The 21,684-nt window shown below is 39.0% G+C and overlaps 1 protein-coding gene across 4 annotated transcripts in view; it reads left to right on the top strand.

Annotated features, from left to right (window-relative positions):
• hmga2 (high mobility group AT-hook 2) overlaps positions 1-10,480 on the top strand; it is a 160,393-nt gene extending 149,913 nt beyond the window's left edge. For all 4 annotated transcript variants that reach the window (XR_011953383.1, XM_072551585.1, XM_072551586.1 and 1 more), the window contains one exon: positions 7,727-10,480. Coding sequence is in view for 2 of the 4 variants with exons in the window: in XM_072551586.1 (XP_072407687.1) it covers positions 7,727-7,823 (97 nt within the window). In the remaining 2 variants the exon portion in view is untranslated. The remainder of the gene's footprint in view (positions 1-7,726) is intronic.
• The last annotated feature ends 11,204 nt before the right edge of the window (positions 10,481-21,684 follow it).

Here is a 21,684-nt window from a genome sequence, read left to right as displayed (position 1 = left end):
CTCCTGTAACTCAATGGTGTCATGCTGGTCCCTTAGACCATTAAGTCTGCAAACCCCACTTTAGAAACTGAACAGAACCTAGAACTGCTATTTAGGTAATGACACCCAGAGGAAATGACCGAGTATATGAACATATCAAACAGGACCTTGCTGTTTTTTCTGTGGTAAGTAGCAGGAAAGATAAAGGGGAGCCAATGGATATAATATATTTGGATCGCCAAAAGGCATTCACTAGTATACCAGACATAAGGCTAATTAATCAGATAGAAAGTCCATGGAGGCAGTATATTAGTGTGGATAAAGGATTGGAAAACTAATACAGTTTGAAAGTTGAGATAAAGGAGGCATTTTTAAGGTTGGAGATATATAGAATAGAATACCCACAGTGTTGAAAGAGGATTGTGGGAGGAAACAGGAGCACCTGGAAGAAACCCACGCAGACATGGGGCGGAATGCGCAAACTCCACACAGACAGTCACCCAAGGCTGAAATCGAACCTGGGTCCCTAACGCTGTTAGGCAGCAGTGCTAACCACTGAGCCACCGTGGCACCCACAAGTTGGGTGCCAACCTGTAACTAATGAAGAGCCACAGGGGTCAGTGCTGGGCCCACAATTATTTCCAGTGAATGTACTATCACCAGGTCTGTGGATAAGATAGTAGGTGATGCTGAAAGTGAATGGTGAGAGTGACGGAGTCTACAGCGGATATATCTAGGCTGACTGGGATAAAATTGGCAGGTGGAATATAATGTGGGAAAATATGAGGTTATGTACATTGGCATGAAGAATAGAGGAGCTGAATATTATGTAAGTAGGGAAAGACTGCAGCACAGAGGATTCTGGGTGTCTTCATGCATAAATCACAAAAAAACCAGCATCCAAAGTTAGCAGATAACAAGGAAAACAAACAGAATGTTGATCTTTATTTCAAAGGAAATGGAGTAATAATAAATGGAAGTCTTGCTTAAACTATATGAGACATACTGTGAAGTCCTTATCTAAAGAAAGCTATACTGGCATTGGAGGTGGATCTTCTTGTGAAGAGAGGTTGGATAGTTGGGCTTGAACTCACTGGAGCTTAAAAGAATGACAGGAGACCTATTGAACCATGCAAGATTCTGAAGATGCTTGACAAGGTAGATATGAAAAGGTTGTTTCCTCTTATGGGTGAGTCTAGGACTAGAAGGCATAGAGTGATGGGTCATTTCTTCTGAATGTAGTTAATCTTTACCCAAGAGGGCTGTCTAGGCTGGATCATTAAAAATATTTAAGGCAAGATAGATTTTTAATCACTAAAGGACTCAAAGGTTATAGCTACAAGGCAGGAAAATTGAGTTGAGGATTATCAGATCAGCTGTGATCTTATTGAATGTTTAAGCTGACTTGTTAGGCTTAATGTCCGACTTCTGCTTCCATGTGTTATGTGCAGAATTGGGAACTGCACTGTGGTTAGATGCCTTTTAATAGAGATATTAAATGGATGCTGTTTTCAGATAGATTTAAGTCATCCTGTCCCACTGTTCAAAATAGAGGGTGGTAGTTATTCCAGCGTTACAATTAATATTTATCCCTCCATTAAAATAGGTGATCTGAACCTTTTCACATCACCATTTTAGGGCTTTGCTGTAACTGCTGACATTCTTAGAACGTGATTACATTTCAAAACCTTCTTGACTGTAACATATTTAAAGAATTCCTGTATGACAATATGGAAATACAAAATTTTGCTTTACTTCCATCTGATGCATTCAATGTGTAAACCTAAATTTTGCTTTTCTAGAAATTGCTGCCGGACTACATTACAGGACAACCTGTTATCCGTACATCAATTATCCAAATTTCAGATTATCTGAACAAGATCTCAAGGTCCCATAAAAAATGTTATCCATTATCCAAACAATCCATTATCTGAAAAATCAGTTATCCAAACAAAATATTCCTTGCCTGTCTCGTTCGGATAATCGGAGTTGTCCTGTATTTGGCAAGGTTGTTTCGGGAAGGGAAGCACATCCTCTTTGAACTCCTCCTCTCTAGCAGGTCAATTCGGTGATACTGCCCATACTGTTTCAATTTCTGGTACCTGTACAATTGTAGCTGCAGAATCTCGATGCTAATTGTTTACCTACCATCTCCACTTTGCCTCTTCAGGAATCCTGTAAAGATGCATTATTTATTTCCTTCCTGTCTCCAAATTTACATGGTGACATGGGGTTGTTATAAGATTGTTTGTTTGTTTGTTTGTTTGTTTATCCATCATTCAGTCTTGGATGTGCTACAATTTCATCCTGCTAAGTATTGGTAAAACTGGGACCATCACCAACAACTCCCACCACCAATTCCATTCGTTTGCCACCAACTCCTATCTCCTCCATACTCTCAGAAACAAGCCATTTTAATGTTAAAATCATTACACTTCACCTTAGTTTATTCCCTTACATCTTAATTCCCTTCACTCAAGGATTGCAAATGGAAGCTTCTTTGTCAGGTACCTTTGGTTTAACGATCCTCCTCTAGGTCCCACCGAATCACACTAAGCAGCTTCTCCCATTTTTGTCTCATGCCATCTTTGCCAGTCTTGAGCTCTAAACATTGCCTCTCTAAACATTTCTACTTTTACATTTCCCTAGTTTTCATTTGGATCTATAATAAAATCCATCATTCAGTTGGAGTTTCTGATCACCTGACCTAACATGCCGATCTTTAACAAGGCTGCTTTAATTTTTGGCTATGGCCATGTGAGGAAATTTGGGATAGTTTTCTACTTTAAAGGTACTCTGTCATTATTAGTAGTAATACGAATAATAATGGTTGTTACAACATGCATGTTATATTAATGAAATACTTTAGCAAAGCTGTGCATCAGATGATTAGCTATTTAAATTTATTACTAACTAATCGTATCCAAATTGTTTGAGTGGCCTGAATGGTACAGGAACTTTCCAGTTTATTGGCCAGACTGTTCCAGGTTTGATTCTTCTTCCGTATTCAGTTGCTTGATGTCAACTAGAGATCTAATTTAGCAACTTTGGATTGGAACTGAAAGTCTCTTATGGTTATATTTTAACCATACTTATTAGAGAGTGTATGTGAACGTTGTTTGAAGACATGATCAGGCTTGGTTGTAATTTTTTTTGTTGTTAAATAGCACTTGCAATCACCCACACTTGCAATCTAGAGTCAATGACTGTTTGGGTGAAGCATTGGATGTTTTCCAAAACACCCAGATCTATACCCAAGGCGGCACAGTGACTCGGTGGTTAGCACTGCTGCCTCAACGCCAGAGACCCAGGTTCGATTCCAGCCTCGAGCGATTGTCTGTGGGGTGTTTGCATATTCTCCCCGTGTCTGCGTAGGTTTCCTCTGGCTGCTCCGGTTTCCTCCCACAGTCCAAAGATGTGCAGAATGGGTGAACTGGCCATGCTGAATTGACCGCAGTGTTCAGGATGTGTAGGTTAGGTGACTGGGCTAAATGTAGAGTAATAGGGTAGGGGAATGCATCTGGGTGGGTTACTCTTCGGAGGGTCAATGTGTACTTGTTGGGCCAAATGGCCTGTTTATACACTGTAGGGGATCTGTGAATGATCATCTATGAATGATGAATGATCTCTACAGTCAAATATCTGATGATGATGTCTTTTTATTTACATTTATTTTGAAGGAATTTTAATCTGCACAGAGCAGGTAACCTTTGTTAATCTACACTCATATCACTACATTTTGATTTCTCATCGTGCATATACTATAATTACTTATTTTTTCCATTTTCTTTAGCGCATTTTTTCTAAGAAAAGTCTTTTTTGATGACTAGTGATAAGTTTTTCTTTCCATTAAGTGTTTGGAATTGTGCTGTGCTATGCATATCTCATTATAATGTGAGGATTGAAAGTGGGTTTTATTTCCTTCATTATGATATTAAGGAGGTGATGCTGCAGGCAATAGTGAGAAATAACCAAGCCAGGTTCCAAAACTAACCAAGCTAGATCCTGTTCTCTCAAGAGTTGCACACAAGCACATTTTCCAGCTGAGGTCACTGGATAATTATCAGACACTGGAACCTTGGGTGGTTTTTGGCAGAGTCACACAAGCACAGACTTGATATTTCTCAACTGAATGAGAGGTTTTCATCAGTGAGTAAGTTGTCATTGGGCCAGTCCAACACACTTCCCGGTATATTTAATTATTTCATGGAGGGTGGCCATTGCTGGCTAGGGCAGTATTTATTACCCATGTTATTGCCCTTGAGAGGGTGGTGGTGAGCTGTCGTCTTGAACCGCAGCACTCCATCTGGTTTGGGTACACCCACAATGCTGTTATGAGATTTTCAGGATTTTGACACAGCAACATTGTAGGACCAATGATATAATTCCAAATCAGGGTTGTATGTGGTTTGAGGCGGACCTTGCAGCCTGTGGCCTTCCCACACGCCCTGCTGCCTTTTTCCATCTAAGTCCAGTGTTTTTCCTCCATGAACTTTGTCACAGCCCCTCAGTGAAATTTGAGAGAGTAGGGACTAGTGGTAGAGTAGACAACAAGAGACCTATGAGGTTGGAAAACTGTTAAGTGCACGATGGAAACCAACAAGATCCAGGAGACGTAGCTGAGGAAGGACAGATGCCTGTTAAAGTAACAGTGCAGCTCCATGAAAGTCATTGCTACCTCAGAATTCGGGGCCCCAAAATTTCAGCTCTCATTTTGGGAAACTGTTCGAGGTGATAAAGATCACTGATGTGGTAGATGCTATTGATGAAGCCTTGGTGAGTTGCTGATGGTACATGGTACACACTGCTGCAACTCTGAAGCAGTGATGAAGCAAAGGTAATGGATGGTGTGCTACTCAACCAGGCTGTTTGTGTGTTATTGATGAACACCCAAAAATAGATTAATCTTTTCCTCATCCTACACCTAGACACAGACTAGCGAGGAAAATAATGTGGAAAAAGAAATAAATATTTGGCAATAAAACTATTGAAATTGAATTAAATCCCTGTAGGTTAAGCAGAAGACATGGCATTGAGAGTTCTAAACCAGGTTGATTCCTACTGCTCAGCTATAATGCTTACAGCAGGACAAGATAATACAGGTTGACTCAGGCTTGCTTCATTCTGGCGTGTTGAGCAATTCTGCCAATTTGGGGAATTTGCCAACTCCCAAAGCCTATCAATGCCACTTGTTGTAGAAATCAGCAACTCTCTGCAAAAGCCAGCAGCAAACCTACTCCTATATTTCCATAACTTCTAATGATGTCCCTTGCTTCACCCTTATCTATCAAGCTCAATTAGCCTATTTACTTACAGCAAGTTTAATCCTTTCATTATTTAAAAGATCTCAACCACATCCCTTGAAAGTCTACATTTTTCTGAAGTATAAAGCTGCAGCTCTCTTGTCAGCTTTGGTAACTGAAGGCCCTTTAAAATATAATCTATTGACCTTCCTCTGAGCCTTTTCTGGACTAGGTGTATTTTCCATTACAATAGTATTAAGATGTATTTAATACATTGACAAAGTACTTGGTTTCACGTTACATTAAAACTCTGAATTTTAGAGGTCAGCTAAATTTATATAAGGTGGTGGTGGTGGATGTTGTCATGTTTCAAATGTAATCCAGTTTCAAAAGAGCCGGTATTCTGTCTGCCATTTTTCTTTTCTAACTATGATAGTCCTGATCCCTATTATTAATTTCATTTGAATTATTATCATTTTAGCTCATCTAGTTTCTGCTAATTTCTAACTGTTCAACATTAATGGCTTGAAGCTTAGAGTGAAAGATAACCACTTCTTCTCAAATGTAGACTATTCCAGGTATTTTTGCCAGTAACGTTGCCCAAATCTCCCCCAATTTAGTTTTCTGTTCATTGCTGAAGGTTATTTTGTACTGTATAGTGCGTGTAATTTGCATCCATAATGTGGGTGCCAACAGGCATGTCGTAACTTTTCAAACAGATATCGGATGGTGTGCTAGTATTTATTTGCCTGCCAACTGGAAGAGACTTTGAGGCACTAGCGTGTTATGCAGCTATTTTAAATGCAGTGTTTTGAGATGGGTAGAATGAATGATTGGTTACACCCATTCCAGGTAGAGGCTTTATATTACCTGAGTAGCTGAAACCTTTGGCCAAAAAACTGTACTAGGAGTTTGTCAGACCCTTAACATTATTAGTGATAAACTGATACCTTCAGCCTGTGGGTATTCCTTTAATAACATTGCTAATAACGCATGCTGCGTAATGGCTCAAGAATATGAATGAAGTACTAATCTCTACTTTCGTTTTCACCTGAGAAACATTCTACAAGACCGTTCAGATTGTTCAAGCCCGAACCCCATCGTAGACCCTTCGATCCCTTTGTATTTGGAGAGTTTGCCAAACAAACCAGACTCTGACTGTCAAGTACAGTCATTTCGATAGGAAATTCTGTTGTTAATTTCATCGCACTTGAGTGAACTAGCCAGTTTCTTGCCTGTTGGCTTATTTGTACTTGGCAAGAAATATGTATATGTATTGGATAATCATGTCTTTTTAGGGTGTAAATGTTAATTGAAGAGGCTGGGGCACAGGGCAGCTGACACTTGACTTTGCCCTTTTTAGTCCATCTGAAGCTTTGATCAAGCTACATCTTTCTCTGTTGCTTGTCCCCCAGAGACTCTCTCAGGGTCATGGCCTGCAGCCTAGTCAAGAGGCATTAGCCTACTGGCATTAAATATTTGAGGCTCTTAGGTTAGCAGGGGGCCTTCACTTCATGCACTCCACATTTCCCACATAACCCAAAGCAGACTAAACAAAAGTGGTGTGAAATCTGATGGCTGGATGCAGCTAAAGTAATATGTTGAAACTGTCCTCCATTCATTTAATACTGTGTATTTGTTTCCTGGATTTACACCAGTTTGGTCTTTGGGATCATGGAAATCTTTGAAAAAGGGATTGCGGAGCAGTGGCCTGTGATTAAAACCTAGTGTTTTTCTCCATGCTGCTCTTGTGCAGCAGTGTCACACATGGTAGCATTTAGGAGCCCCTTCACAGCTGAAGTGTTTCAAACACTAATGAATGGAAGCTTGGTCATATAATGCAGACAAGCTTTAAGGCATGCTTTACTGAATGGTGTACTGTAGTGGCCTGGGAAAGGAAGAGAGTTATAAATTGTGTCAGCTAGCAGCCCAGACAAAATGAAGCCATGTGGAAAATCAAATCTATTTAACTATGAAACTGTTGCAGCCATTTTAAGGTGGTCATCTTTGGCAGTTCTCAGTTTATGAGGTGACAAATGTTAAACCACATAATACAGTCTTTTGCTTTGCTTTTTTCAGAGCAAATAAAAGTAAAGTATTTAGCTGTTTTGGAAACATGGTTATTTTAGGTTGGGTGAAGGATCTTAGGTGAATGTTGAGTGCTCGCTAGATTTAATGTTGCAAATATTTGATAAATGGATTCAATAATTTATAAGGTCCAGTTATATGAATACCTATTTTCAGCATAAATTCAAGGCTTTTAAGCTCTGCAGACGTGGTGATGACATCAGCTGTAGAAGATTTATTGTGGTTTAACTGGAATTTAATCAATGCACTTTCTCTCATGTCTGTGGTTAAGCATGTCCGGTTTTAGGCCTCCCGAAATACTTGGCAATTAAAAAAACAACAGCATTATTTGTAGAACTAGTCATTGTGGAAGGGGAGGGCTTGAATATTATTTGAAGGAGCTGTCTGACATAATGCGAATTTGTTTTTGTTTGCAGGAAGAGGGTGAAGGAACGTCCTCACAAGAATCCACAGAGGAAGATTAAGAACCCACACTATTTTACTTCTACCTCATTCAGCAGTTGGGTCTTTTGAAGGGAGAAGACACTACCTTGACCACTTTTTTTTTTCCCAGTTAACATTGGTCTGTCCACTTTATTCTGGGGAGAAATGCATCCTCTGAAAGACTTTTGCTATCCACCTTTTTGTAATCCCTTCACAGTCCCAGGTTTAATGATAAAAAAAACTGCTGTAACACAGGGGACACAGATTATTGATACAACCTTTAATTACCGTTTTCTTTTTAATTCTTAACATACTTATAGTTTATTGAGCTGCTAAGTAAGGGTGAGTGGGTCAAAAAAAAGTTTTATTTTTCACTGCAATGCACAAAATAATGCAAAAGGAAAACATCAGATACATTGCACATAATATGGGCATTTTATGAGAAACAGCTTTTCTGTTTAAAAGTGAATGAGCTTTGACAGCACCAACACCCACCCCTTGACTTAGTACACAGCCTGGATAAAACACCAAAGATGAGGGCTAGGCACTGCTCTTCTAGAAACCTTTTAGTAGATTTTTTTTGTTAAATTGATTTTCACTTACTCTAATTTCAGGAAGACTCCTAGGGCTGATTTTTTTTATATATGTATTTAATTCTGCTGTTAACTCAACACCGAAAAAATATATTCATTAACTGAAGGGAAGGATGAAAGATTGACATTATTTTTACAGGTCCATAGGGATACAAACAGAAATCAAGAAATTCCACTTCAGTGTAAGTCACTGAAACTTGGAAAGGGAACTGATTTCCCTCATCAGTCAGCCAATAAGAACCACATATAAAGGTGACTTCACCTCTGATGCACTGCCATGTGGATGGATCGAGCAAACACATTTCTTGATTTTTGGGAACACACACTGTGTAACTGATCTTCAAATCATTCCTCCTCCATCCAATCAATCCATATGAATACTCAGTTAAACCAGCACTTTTAGTGACAGTTGCAATATTACCCCATTATCTGTAACTACCTCTGATTAAATCAATTAGTTTGACAGTGTCTCGGGTGCATGCTGCTATACACATACAATGCAGGATAATTTTTTTTGGTTTAATGGACGGTTAAACACTGATACCTGAATTTTGTTGAAATTCATTTTACTTTTTACAGTCTAAATATTAAAAGAGGAGACAAGAATACCTGATAGCATTTCTATATTGCAATATAATTGCTGAACTTTACAATTTTCTCAATCCCAGTTTGTACAACTCATTTTCTGTTCATACTTTTAACTTGAATACAATTTTTTAACTGAATTATTCAATGATTTTAACAAATGTCTCTATTGCTTTGATTTTTTCATTTTTATCAGTAATGTTTGAAATATAACTGTCCAGGTTTGTACCTCAAATGAATTCAAGGAAAATGGACTAATCAATTGACCAAAACCTACCTCCTGACATTAAAAAAGAAATGAACTTGTTACTATCAACATCAGTTTTAAAATATTATTAAAATTTTAGGACTGCAACTAATCCCTAATCAAAGTATTTTTGTAAAAAAAAGGAAAAAAAATTAACCTTGGATACAAAAGCATTTTAAATTACTTTCTATTCTGAAACCTTCAAAGCAAACTTGAAGCTTTGTAAGTAGGAAGCAACATGCTCAGTTTTTGTATAATTCAATCAAGAATATGTGTTTAAATTAGTAGATTGTAAGAAACATACTTGATTCATATTTTCATGTATTTTACACATGTGATTTTCTCTTTCATTTTTATAATGTTTCAACCAGATGTATTTTTAAAATGCTTCTTATGTAGAGTTTTATCTTGCTTTCTGCTTGTCAATATTGCTACTTTTAACATTTATTAGGCCATGGAGATGGGGAGGGTGTAGTTTCTCAGGAGAATCTCTGACAGTAAGGCTTTAGCGTTGAGTCAAAGTACAACCAAAGCTGATTCCTTCTGGCTTCCATCAGAATTTGTAAAACCTTGACATATTCTCAGCTGACTGTTCAGACAATATGGTGCAGATCCATCTGTACTTTGTAAGCTGTGTTATTAACTAGTTGCATTTTTGCCAATTTCTTTTCTTCAATTGTAACCTCCAACAAAGACTGCATTATGTTTTATTTTAAAAATCACATATTGTGGTTTGTTTAAAATGTCATTCCATGAATTTTGACTTAAGAGAACCTTATGAAATTTGTTTTTGTCTAATGCATATTAAGGAAGCCTTTGGTTACTTGTTGGACATTTTGCCCTGCGAAGCCTCTCAAATGCTGATGTTTATCATGTATTTCTCTGTACGTTGAACAATCAATTACACACTACTACCTCTTGGGGCCTACTGTTACCTCAATTTCAAGCTGAAAACCTGTTCCATTGTTTATGGCCAGTAGACCAGAGTGAGCATCATAAATTTTTTATAAATAGTTTATTTTTTTGGGAGATAAATTTTATATGACTGTTCTCTCCTTACTGGTCACCTCAAAATAAGACTGGACATTTAACTATTCTGCTATTTTACAAATTGTAGTCTTGGTTTGCAAGGAGAGTCTGAAAACGTTAGACAGCAAAACCTTCTCTCCTTGTACCTTAAATGTCTAACTTTATTGCTTTGCTATTCACTTAGAGAAACTGTCTGATTGTACTTGGAAATGCTTGCTTGCTGAAAAGGTTCCTTTCATGGATTATCACTGTCTGTTCAGCACAAATAAATATAAGAACCTCTGTGATCCCCATGTTGATTCTTAGACTTTGTCATTTTAATACTGGCAAAACAATTTGAGTGTGTGAACAAAATCTCTGAACCTCCACCTCAGTATTGTTTTTCACAAACTAGTTGAAATAGCACTTATAATCAGTTTTAAACTGAAATAAATCCTGTGTATTTAAAGCCTTTGAGTATAATCTCCCTTAGTTTCATAAACTCAAGACACAATCAATGTTACAGTTCATTAAGGCTGAGCTATAATTGGAGCTATCAGTAAATCATTCAATCTAAACAAAAATTAATTTCTTTATGGGGAGGTTCCAATAAAAATGTATACACTATCAAATTTATTAAAGAACTCGAATATTCATGTCTCTTCATATTTTAAACATTGGCATGTGGTCAGGAGATCTGTTAAATGTAATGCTGCCATCTTAAAAATGATCTTCCCTGGAGAATGGATGGAAAACTAAGGCAGTCTTCTCACTCCTGATCACTGTTAAACGTGCAGACATTTATATTGCATTAGCAGAGGATTACATTCAATTGCGGTGCCATGGCCGTCAAATTGTCAGTCCACATTCACTTGAGCTTCTAACATTGTGACAGATCAGATCCCAGTTATGGATTGATAGATTATAGATTGCTTTGTTTTAGTTTAATTAAAAAAGGAAGTCTACTTCATAAAAGAAACAAAAAATTAAATAGAATAAGCTCAAATGAATAATAGATGACACAAGTTTAGACATTTTTGAAAAACAGTAAATCCTAATCCCACTGGTCTCAAAGGGTACATAGTACTCATACTGGAGGGAATCCCTTTTGTTAACATCTTGGTAGATTTAACTGTGACTTCAACTTGCATTCTAGAAAGTCTGATGGCCTTTTTCTAGAGTTTTCATACACCTGTGTTTAAACATTCTCAGCTTCAAATAACCTCTTAAGGCTTTTTTAAAACATATTTAGTGTAGAACTATTACTAATGCCGTGCTGGAAGGTAATCTGTTTTAACCATGTTCACCCTTTCTCAGGAGCACTGCTTTATATATCCAGCTTCATCCAAGAACTTCTGCAGAATGACCCCAAACTGAAACTAAAGAAAATCTTGACTTTGCAGCAATGGTGTTTCCCTAATCTTCAAAAGAACCAAGTCCAGAAATTTCTAACAGAAACCTTGATGTACTGTTGTTCATCTTGCTCAGCCATAAGCACTCCTGATGAACACACAAATCCAATCATTCTGGAAACTACCTATGTATCAAGTTATTGATGCATCGAGATGTACAGTGTGGAAACTTGTCCACGTAAACCAGATATCCTAAACTGCTCTAGTCCTATTTGCCAGCATTTAGCCCATATCCCTCTAAATCCTTCCTATTCATGTATCCATCTAGATGCTTGGCTGCAGAAATACTCACAAGTTAGTTATTGCACCCTTCATACAGAAAAACTCACATCATTTAATTCAAAATTCAGCCATCTAAACATAAAAATAAACTCTATTAAAATATACACAAATCTCGTATCCTGCATCACTACCTGAAGAAATGCTTCTGAAGGAGATGGTATCCTAACAAGGAGTCAAAACATTTGAAAGGACAAAGTTTTAAACAAAAAAAAGAAAAAAATGAAGGATACACATTTACCAAATGTTAATTCCATTGTCCTATCTTGACGTGGGAATCTGAAAGTGGAATTGGTGTGTCCCTGGACAATTTTAAAATGGTAAGTGCTACCACTGAAGGTGTGGGGAATGCAAAGGTGCTCCAAGATGGAAGTTACCTCTGAAAACCTGTGCATGGAGCAAATTATATTGTGGAGACAGCAGTGAGCCATCGCAGTGGAAAGGGTGCCTCTCCACTGGATGTCCTTTATGGCAGCTATGATCGCTGTAATGCACTGGATCCATGCTTTGCAGGATACAGCTGTGACACATCTGTCCTATCCCAACCCAGGCTGCCTCTAGCATTCTACCGTACATTTTGTGTGTGGGGTGGCTGGGGGAGTTGCAGAGGCAGAAACATTCTGGAAGACCACCATTCCATTCAATAATGAGAAATTGCCAATGTGGCCAACTCTACCTTGGGGTTGCAGGTGGATGTTTTCTAGATTCCCTTCATGCTGTTTCAATGCTATTTACTATTGCATAGCTGACTGAGATTGCAACATGGTAATGTTTGTTCTCTTGGTTCAACAAATGCTACAGCATGTGAATGTCATTTGGGGAGCTTATACACATTTTCTGTCTCTGTTAGCAGGGAAAGCTCAGCCTTCTCCTTAACACCACAGCCATGATGAAGAATTCATCCAGTATAAATATAAATGTCCTGAATCATCAAATCTGAATGGTGCGCCAAGTTCTTCCATTATTTTGGCCATGAAAGTAATACGCTGCATTTAATTAGTTTTTGTTTTCTATAAGTTAGCTGCAATTTGCAACAATGAAATGAATTGCCTGTGAATAGAATCATGCAAATTATAGATTTTCTGATTTGTGCCCAAGTCTTCCACTAGTTTAGCTTTTGCTCCTACAATAAGGTATAATAAGATACAATAATAATGGTTTTGAAAATCCACATCGATCTGATTGCTAGAAAGAAATGTTTGGGAATTGTTAACAGAAAATATTAAAGATTAGTTATTCAAAAAGCTAGTGCTGAATTTTATACCAAATAGCTGTTTGTCATACTTATGTCACACATGAGAAGATCAATGGTACAATGTAAAAATCATTAAAGCATCTTACAGTTAAGGTTTTAACAACAAGATCTGACTGTTGCCCTGGGTTATACATGAGCATCAGTGTTCCACTTTGAAAACATATTCAAAAGAGAAAGTAAGGGAATCATTTTCTGTTGCTGTCTTCTGACTTTGGGGAGTTTTACAAGCAGCTGTCAATCCAGGGAGAAATTGCCCCAGCAATTAGCCTCCAATCAACCACAGGATGTGCCTATTTACATCAATGTGACCTTCGAGCTTTAAAGGAACAGGAGGTGACACACAGCTCATTAACAGCGGAACAATACATTGCACACACAAGGTTGTGATGCTACTTATATTTTCGTCTCTCCTCGGACCTCCTGTGAGGAACACCATGGATATTGTCAGTAATATTTGTACTAATTCCTAAGTTGTTAAAAAAATACTTTGCTTCCTTCAATTTAACGTAAAAGTCACTCCCCTCTAGTTTAATCAGATTGTTTCAGGTTATTCAATGCTGCTTTATATCATGTAATGTATAAAAACAGGACACTTCAAATTGAAAATATTGACCCTCACCAGTGTGGGAATGTGGACAGCTTCTAAAGTATACGCTTTGCTTCGTTCCTAACTTCCCCAGCAAGTCAGTTTCCATGAGGTGGTGAATGCTTTCTGAAGACATGTAAATGATGGAAACACCACCTCAGCAGTTTGCACTGCAGGAATACAGAAACACAAGGAGTTGTTTGTTCGGCCCCATCATCATCAGAGACAGAATGATTAAGCACTTGAACAAACATTGGTTGATCGAAGAGTTCTCATGGATTTGTGAAGGCTAGATCATGTCTGACTAATCAAGTTGTATTTTGTTTAAAGTGGTCCCTGGTATTGTTTATAGGGGAATGTGCATGAATGGTGTTGATGCTGACCTCCCAAAGTACAGCTTTGTAGTTAACGTTGTGACAGAACTTGGCAATTTGATGGGAGGTGGAAGACAGTAAGAATAAAGAGAATATCTCTGTGACAAGTCATATCCTCTGTGATATGGCATCAATGGCTTAGGTGAAAAATCAGAATTGTATATTTGGGTTTGCAGATGACAATAAATTGCATTGATAGTAACTGGAGGTTTCAAGGGAACGTAAACTGGTTTAAGTGGAACTCTGGCATAGGGAATTCAATTGGATTTCTCCATTTTGAGTCAGAGTTGAATTGGCTGGTGCTACCAGAAGTTATGGAAGAGCAAAGGAAGGTACGTGTAGGCACATACTAAAAGCTAAAGCACAGCTATGAGAAGATGTTAAATTTCTGTTTCAGATTTCTTGCAACCACATTTCTTTGTTTTTTGTTTAATCGGATAATTTCTTTATTTCAAGAAGGTCAAAATGATAAGATTAGGAAATGATGGTGCAGAATTTTCGGCCCCAATTTTGAATATTTTGTTCAGTTATGGGCACCAGAAGCCTCAAAATATATAGTGACCTTGAACTAGATATAATGCAAGTTCACCATAACTTAATTGGCGCTGAAGTTACGTTAAGTGGACATGTTGCATAAACGTAATCTGTACTGTCAGGGAGTAAAAGGATGATCTGATCGACATGTTCTACATGATATGGGTTAGGTTAGGTACACAGAAACATTTGATCTGATGGGAGAATCCAATATAAGAGGGTATAACCTTCAAAACAGAGGTAGAGAGTGAAACCACAATGAATTATTTTGTACAAAAATTAGTAGGTATCTGAAATACTGAATGCTGAAACTATTGAAACTTCAGGGGCAGAAAAAAGTAGGTTTTTGGCACTGGAATCAAGGGTGTGGAAATAGGTGAGAAAATGAAGTTAAGTTACAGAACGTAGAATATAAGGAGTAAAATAAGTTGTACAAAGGTGACAGCTGGAGACTGCTTTTATCTGGGAAATTGATAAATGAGTCCATTTGGTGCTGTGAGGGAGATGTTCTCTGGCCTTTTACAAAGAAAGAAATTGTGCAAATAGCGGAGACAGACCTGACAGCTGAACCTTTGAAGTGTTAATTAGTTGCTCAAGCAAGTGATAAGTTTTCAGTTTTCAACCACTTTCCCATCTGATTGAAATTTGTGTTGGGGAGGTGAAAGTGTTATATTAATGTCATATTATAATTGGGTAAATGCCATAATATAATTATGATAATCATTGAGTGATATTCCATTCTTTTGGATCCAATTGGATAACAGAATCAAAATAATTTGCAGCAGAAGCATGTTGGAGCTCATGGATATCTATATGATCTATAGTAACCACATAAGGGTTAAGGGTCTTCTGTGATATAAGCTGATATATATGCTCTTGATTCTGGCTTTGTGAGATGACTTGTAAATATTTCTGTACCCATGGTGATTTTTAAAATATTTTTGGATATTTTAGAATTACCTGTAGTTGTTTTTTTATGAACATTGGTAGAGTTTTGTGACCAAACAAGGTAAACTGGTTCCAGTTAAAATATCAGGAGAGTGTTTATTTTAAACTTGAGGAAGACAACCATAGCCGAGAGAGATTTAGTAGCGCAGCCTTGCAAATTCATATAAATAGGATGGCTGAGAAGATCCATGCTCCTGAGAAGGGAAGGATATGGAGAAAAGTAGGTTACCTCAATAGAAGAGTAAGTGCGAGTCCAGGAGCAGAAATGTTGGGATAAAATCCTGAAGAGATTACTTAAAGCTGGGTACATTGAGGCTGAGATGTATGGTTGCTGCAGGAAGAATCTTTCTGCAGGTCCAGTCGAAAAGTTTAAGTCATAAGTGACTTAAACGTACCGAGGTATTAAGAAGAGGAGTCTGGTGTGAATCTCAGGTGTGGTGTTTTGAGTACCATACAAGTACTATATTGTTTCTTTTCAATTTACAAAGGATTGTTTGAGGATTCATGTGGTTATATTTTTACTGTATGGTTGGAAATCTTTGAATTTATCTTATAGGTAGATAGTTAAGATTAATCTGTTTTACTTCCATTGGTTATATAATAAACTTAGATTTTGTTTTAACAATAAAATATGCAGCATTTCTGATCATGCTTCAGTGAGAGATCATTTTGTTTACATCCAAGCAAATAAAAATATGATCTATTGAGCCAGGTTCTTGTCTGGGTTCTGACTTGCTCACTAATAACATCAGCTGGGATCATAACACCTGCAGCTAGTGGAGTCCCTGCTTGGAGTTATTGAACTGGAGTCCCAAGTTTCAAACATTGATGCATCAGAGTGGTGGAATATTACCTGATCATTTTGTTACAGGAGGCATTCACTCCATTTAGGTGCAGTTCTCACATCTGGCCCATGATCAATGAAGGGAGGATTGGTTGATGAGAGAGTCTGGAATGGAGGTCCAGAAGGTACCATTCGAAGAACCCTAGCTGTTGCAGTTATCCAAAAGATTGGATGTTCTCACAGGTTGTGTGAAAAAGAGCGGAGACTGCAAGGAGGAAAAGAAAGCTGGCCACAGCAATGTGGCATAGGGGACCATTCAAGCAAGGGAGCAACAAGGAATGTAGTTGCAGTAGAAGGCACTAAGTTCAGGGGGAATAGTGCAGGTAGAGGTGTGGATGTCAGTGGGGTTCTCTTCCTAACGCTGGTACCTTCAAGCAGTGCCAAGTGGCTAAGGGAACCTGCAAACAACACTGCAGTCAGATTCCCACCCCACTACTGGGTGAATACCAGTGGCAATGGAATGAAGCCCTTAAACTTCATGTCACCAAACACAGGGAAGTTTCCATCCCTGATTGTAAAGTGACCGCAACTGGGAGCTGAACATTCAGAGGGGTTGACATTTTGGAGTATGAAACAAAGCAAATGAGGATGAGAGAGCTCTGGTTATAAACGATGAGGCCAATGCAGTCATGAGAAAGGATCAAAAAATCAGTTTGGGAAGTTCCTATTACATTGGAAAACCACAAATGGAAAATCATCAAGTAAAGATGGAGACAAAACCGGAAACTATGAGCCAATTAGTTGAACATCTGTCATTGATAAAATCTAGAATGAGACTTTAAGGAGTGTAGCAGTGGAATGCAAAAATCTCAATGCAGTCAGACAGAGTCAGCATAGTTTTGTGAGAAGATGATCATGGTTTAAAAATTCTTTGAAGATGTAACAGGCAGGGCGGATATAGGGCAGCTACTAGAAGTAGTGTATTTGAATCTTCAAAAGGCATTTTGTAACATGCCATTTAAAAGGTAACCGCATAAAAGTGCAAGCTGGAAATGAAATATTAACATAAAGATAGCATTGGCTAACTTCACAGGAAGCAGTCAGGAAAAGTGGATCATTTTCATGTTTGCAAGTTGGTATGAAGTGCTACAAGGATCATTTTGGGGACTTTAAAATCTATATTAATGATGTGGATAAATGAGCTAACTCTATTGAAAACAAAATTCTTGATGGTACAAAGGTAAATAGACAAGCTAATTGTCAGACAGATGCGGAGTCTGCAAAGGAATGTAGATTGGTTAAGTGAGTAGGCAAAAAAAAATCAGATGGCAGAACAAAGAGAAAAGCAGTGCATTATTTATATGGAGAGAGACTGCACAAGGCTGTGGTACAGAGGAATCTGAATGACCTTGAACATGAATTGCAAAACGTTAGCGTGCAGATTTTTCAAGTAATTAGGAAGGTAAGTAGAGTGTTGCCCTTTTTAAGGGGAATGGAATATAAAAGTTGGAACATCTTGCCACAAGTCTACAGGACATTAATGAGACTACAACTCAAATACTGTGAAGTTTTTGGCCTCCTTACTTCAGGAATGATTGTACTTTTTTATTGGAAGCAGTTAGAACATAGAACATAAATAAATACAGCGCAGTACAGGCCCTTCGGCCCTCGATGTTGCGCCGACTGAAGCCTACCTAACCTACACTAGCCCAATAACCTCCATATGCTTGTCCAATGCCCGCTTAAATGACCATAAAGAGGGAGAGTCCACCACTGCTACTGGCAGGGCATTCCATGAACTCTCAACCCGCTGAGTAAAGAATCTACCCCTAACATCTGTCCTATATCTACCACCCCTTAATTTAAAGCTGTGTCCCCTAGTAACAGCTGACTTCATTAGCGGAAAAAGGTTCTCACTGTCAACCCTATCTCAACCCCTAATCATCTTGTACACCTCTATCAAATCTCCCCTAAACCTTCTTTTCTCCAATGAGAAAAGCCCCAAGTGCCTCAGCCTTTCCTCATACGATCTTCCTACCATGCCAGGCAACATCCTGGTAAACCTCCTCTGCACTCGTTTTAATGCCTCCACATCCTTCCTATAGTATGGCGACCAAAACTGCACACAATACTCCAGATGAGGCCGCATCAGAGTCTTATACAACTGCAACATGACCTCAGGACTCCGGAACTCAATTCCTCTACCAATAAAGCCCAGTACACCATATGCCTTCTTCACAGCACTATTTACCTGGGTGGCAACTTTCAAAGATCTGTGTACATGGACACCAAGATCCCTCTGCTCATCCACGCTACCAAGTAGTCTACCATTAGCCCAATAATCCATCATCTTGTTACTCCTACCAAAGTGAATGACTTCACACTTAGCTACATTGAATTCCATTTGCCACCTTACTGCCCAGCTCTGCAACGTATCTATATCCCGCTGTAACCTGCCACATCCTTCTTCGCTGTCCACAACTCCACCGACTTTCGTGTCATCCGCAAACTTGCTCACCCAGCCTTCAAGCCCCTCCCCCAGGTCATTTATAAAAATGACAAACAGCAATGGTCCCAAAACAGATCCTTGTGGAACACCGCTAGTAACTGCACTCCAAGGTGAACCTATACCATCAACTACTATCCTCTGTCTCCTTCCAGCCAGCCAATTCCTAATCCAAACGTCTAATGCACCCTCAATGCCATACCTCCGTAGTTTTTGCATTAGCCTGCCATAGGGTACCTTATCGAACGCCTTGCTAAAATCCATATACACCACATCTACTGCTTTACCCTCGTCCACTTCCTTGGTCACCTTCGTTGCCATCCCATAGGACAGTTAAGAGTCAAACATGTTGCTGTGGGTTTAGACCAGGTCGACATGACAATTTCCTCCCTAAAGGACATTAGTGAACCAGATGGGTTTTTCCGCAAATTGACAATGGTTTCATCGTTGACGAAAGGTCCATGAAGGATTGTCATTGAGTGAGTTGAGCCTTTACTCATTGAAGTTTAGAAAAATTAAAGGTGATCTTACTGAAACATATGATTCTGAGGGAGTTTCGCAGATGGGCTGAATGACCCACTCCTGCTTCTGTGCTTTGATTCACCCAGAGACCAGCTGAGGCAGCAGCTGTATTCCAGTACTGTCTGTGCAAGTGCTTTCAGACCATAGTAGTACACAGATCTGGCCGTGCAGATAGGAATATCTTGATCAAATTCTTCTGTCTATTGACAGACTGTAAATAGACCTCCTTTTTTCATTGCTGTAGCATTGGCCTTAGGCCACTTTACTGCTAAACTATTTCTTTTTCCTTCATGGGATGAGTGTGTTGCTAACTAAGGCAGCAGCTGTTGCCATCCCATAGGACAGTTAAGAGTCAAACATGTTGCTATGGGTTTAGACCAGGTAGGCATGACAATTTCCTCCCTAAAGGACATTAGTGAACCAGATGGGTTTTTCCGCAAATTGACAATGGTTTCATCATTGTCATCAGAATTTTAACTCCAGATTTTTATTGAATTCAAATTCTATCATCAGCTGTGGCAGAATTTGGGTCACCAGAACATTACCTGGGTCTCTGAATTAACACTCCAGCAATAATACCACCCCAGAAAACAAATACAGAACAACTTCGATTATCTGAACATCAATTATCCGAATTTTGGATTATTCAAACAAGATCTCAAGGTCCCTGTAAAAATGCTGTCCATTATCAAAACACTCAGTTATCTGAACAAAATACTCCCCACCCATTTCATTTGGATAATCGAGATTGTTCTGTACAGTTCTCTGGTGGAGGCAGATGAGCTCACTTGTTGTATGTTACTGACCCAAAGGCTGGGAGTCAGTCAGCTGCAGTGAGGATAAGAAGCTTAGGGTCCCTTCTCTTCACGTGGGGTTTGAGTGCACAAGTAACTGATACTATTAAAAGGTGGCTGGATAATATAGTCACTTATTAAATATGCCTAAAGGAAAACCTGTAATGGGTAAGGATTGCTGTTATCAGATTACATTCCCGAGAGGAAGTGGTGGTGTACTGACCGTGTCACTGGGCTCATAATCCAGAGTCACAGGCTGAGGGCATGAGTTGGAATCCCACCAAAGCAGATGGTAAAATTTCAATTTGATAAAATCTGAAATTAAAAGCTAGTCTAATGTTGACAATATAACTATTGTTGATTGTCATAAAAACCCATCTGGTCCACTAAAGTCAAATTTGGGAAGGAAATTTACCATTCTTGCCTGATCTAGTCTACTTGTGATTCCAAATGTACAGTAACATGGTTTGCTCAACTGCCCTCAGAAATGGCTTAGAAAACTATGTTACTAACCATTGCACATTAAACAAACAAATGAAAGTAAACAAATATTGTCTTTAAGGGTTGATTTCATGCAAATTAACATGTCTGAACAAACAACACGATCCTTGACCCAACAGACCTACTGGAGAAGGTGATGCTGAGGTATACACTCAGCAGGGAGTTATGCTGGGGATCCTCAGCATTGCTTCTGGAATCCATGAAGTTTCAAATATGGCATGGACAACCCCTGCTGATGACCACTTACTGGCTATCGAGCTAATGCACCTCCTATTGAACACCATTTGGAGGAAGCTCTGAGGGTGGTAAGTTCACAGAATGTGCTCTGGGTAATGGACCTTAATATTCATTACCAAGAGAGGCTCAGTAGCACAAGTACTGATGGAACTGGCTGAGCCCTAAAAGACATTGCTGAAGGCTGGGTCTACAGCAGAGTAAGGGAGCCAACAGGAGCGATCAGCATATTTAACCTCCCCTTTATCAATCTACTTCTCGCAGCACTGCATAGTCATTGTGGAGCTAAAGTTCTGCATTCACGTTGAAAATGCCCTCCATCGTGCTGTGTCGCACTGCCATCATACTAACTGGGAAAGACTTTGAACAGATATAACCGCTCTAAACCTGACATCCATGAAGCATTGTGGGCGATCAGCAGCAGAATCATACACCAACACAATGTATGCAACTGCATGGTGGCTCAGTGGTTAGCACTGCTGCCTGATGCACTGGGGACCCAGGTTCAATTCCCGCCTCAGGCAACTGTCTGTGTGGAGTTTGCACATTCTCCCCGTGTCTGTGTGGGTTTCCTCCAGGTGCTCCGGCTCTCTCCCACAGTCCAAAGATGTGCAAGTTAGGTGAATTGGCTATGCTAAATTGCCTGTAGTGTTAGGGGTAAATGTAGGGGAATGTGTCTGGGTGCGTTGCTCTTCGCAGTGACTTGTTGGGCCAAAGGGCCTGTTTCCACATTGTAGGGAATCTAATCTAAAACCTCAAGGCTTGGCATTTTTCCCCACCCAACCATGA

Source organism: Chiloscyllium punctatum, chromosome 32 (assembly GCF_047496795.1).
Source record: "Chiloscyllium punctatum isolate Juve2018m chromosome 32, sChiPun1.3, whole genome shotgun sequence".
NCBI lineage: Eukaryota > Metazoa > Chordata > Chondrichthyes > Orectolobiformes > Hemiscylliidae > Chiloscyllium > Chiloscyllium punctatum.
The sequence above is the reverse complement of the archived record's forward strand: the minus strand, read 5'-3'. Positions and strand labels throughout refer to the sequence as shown.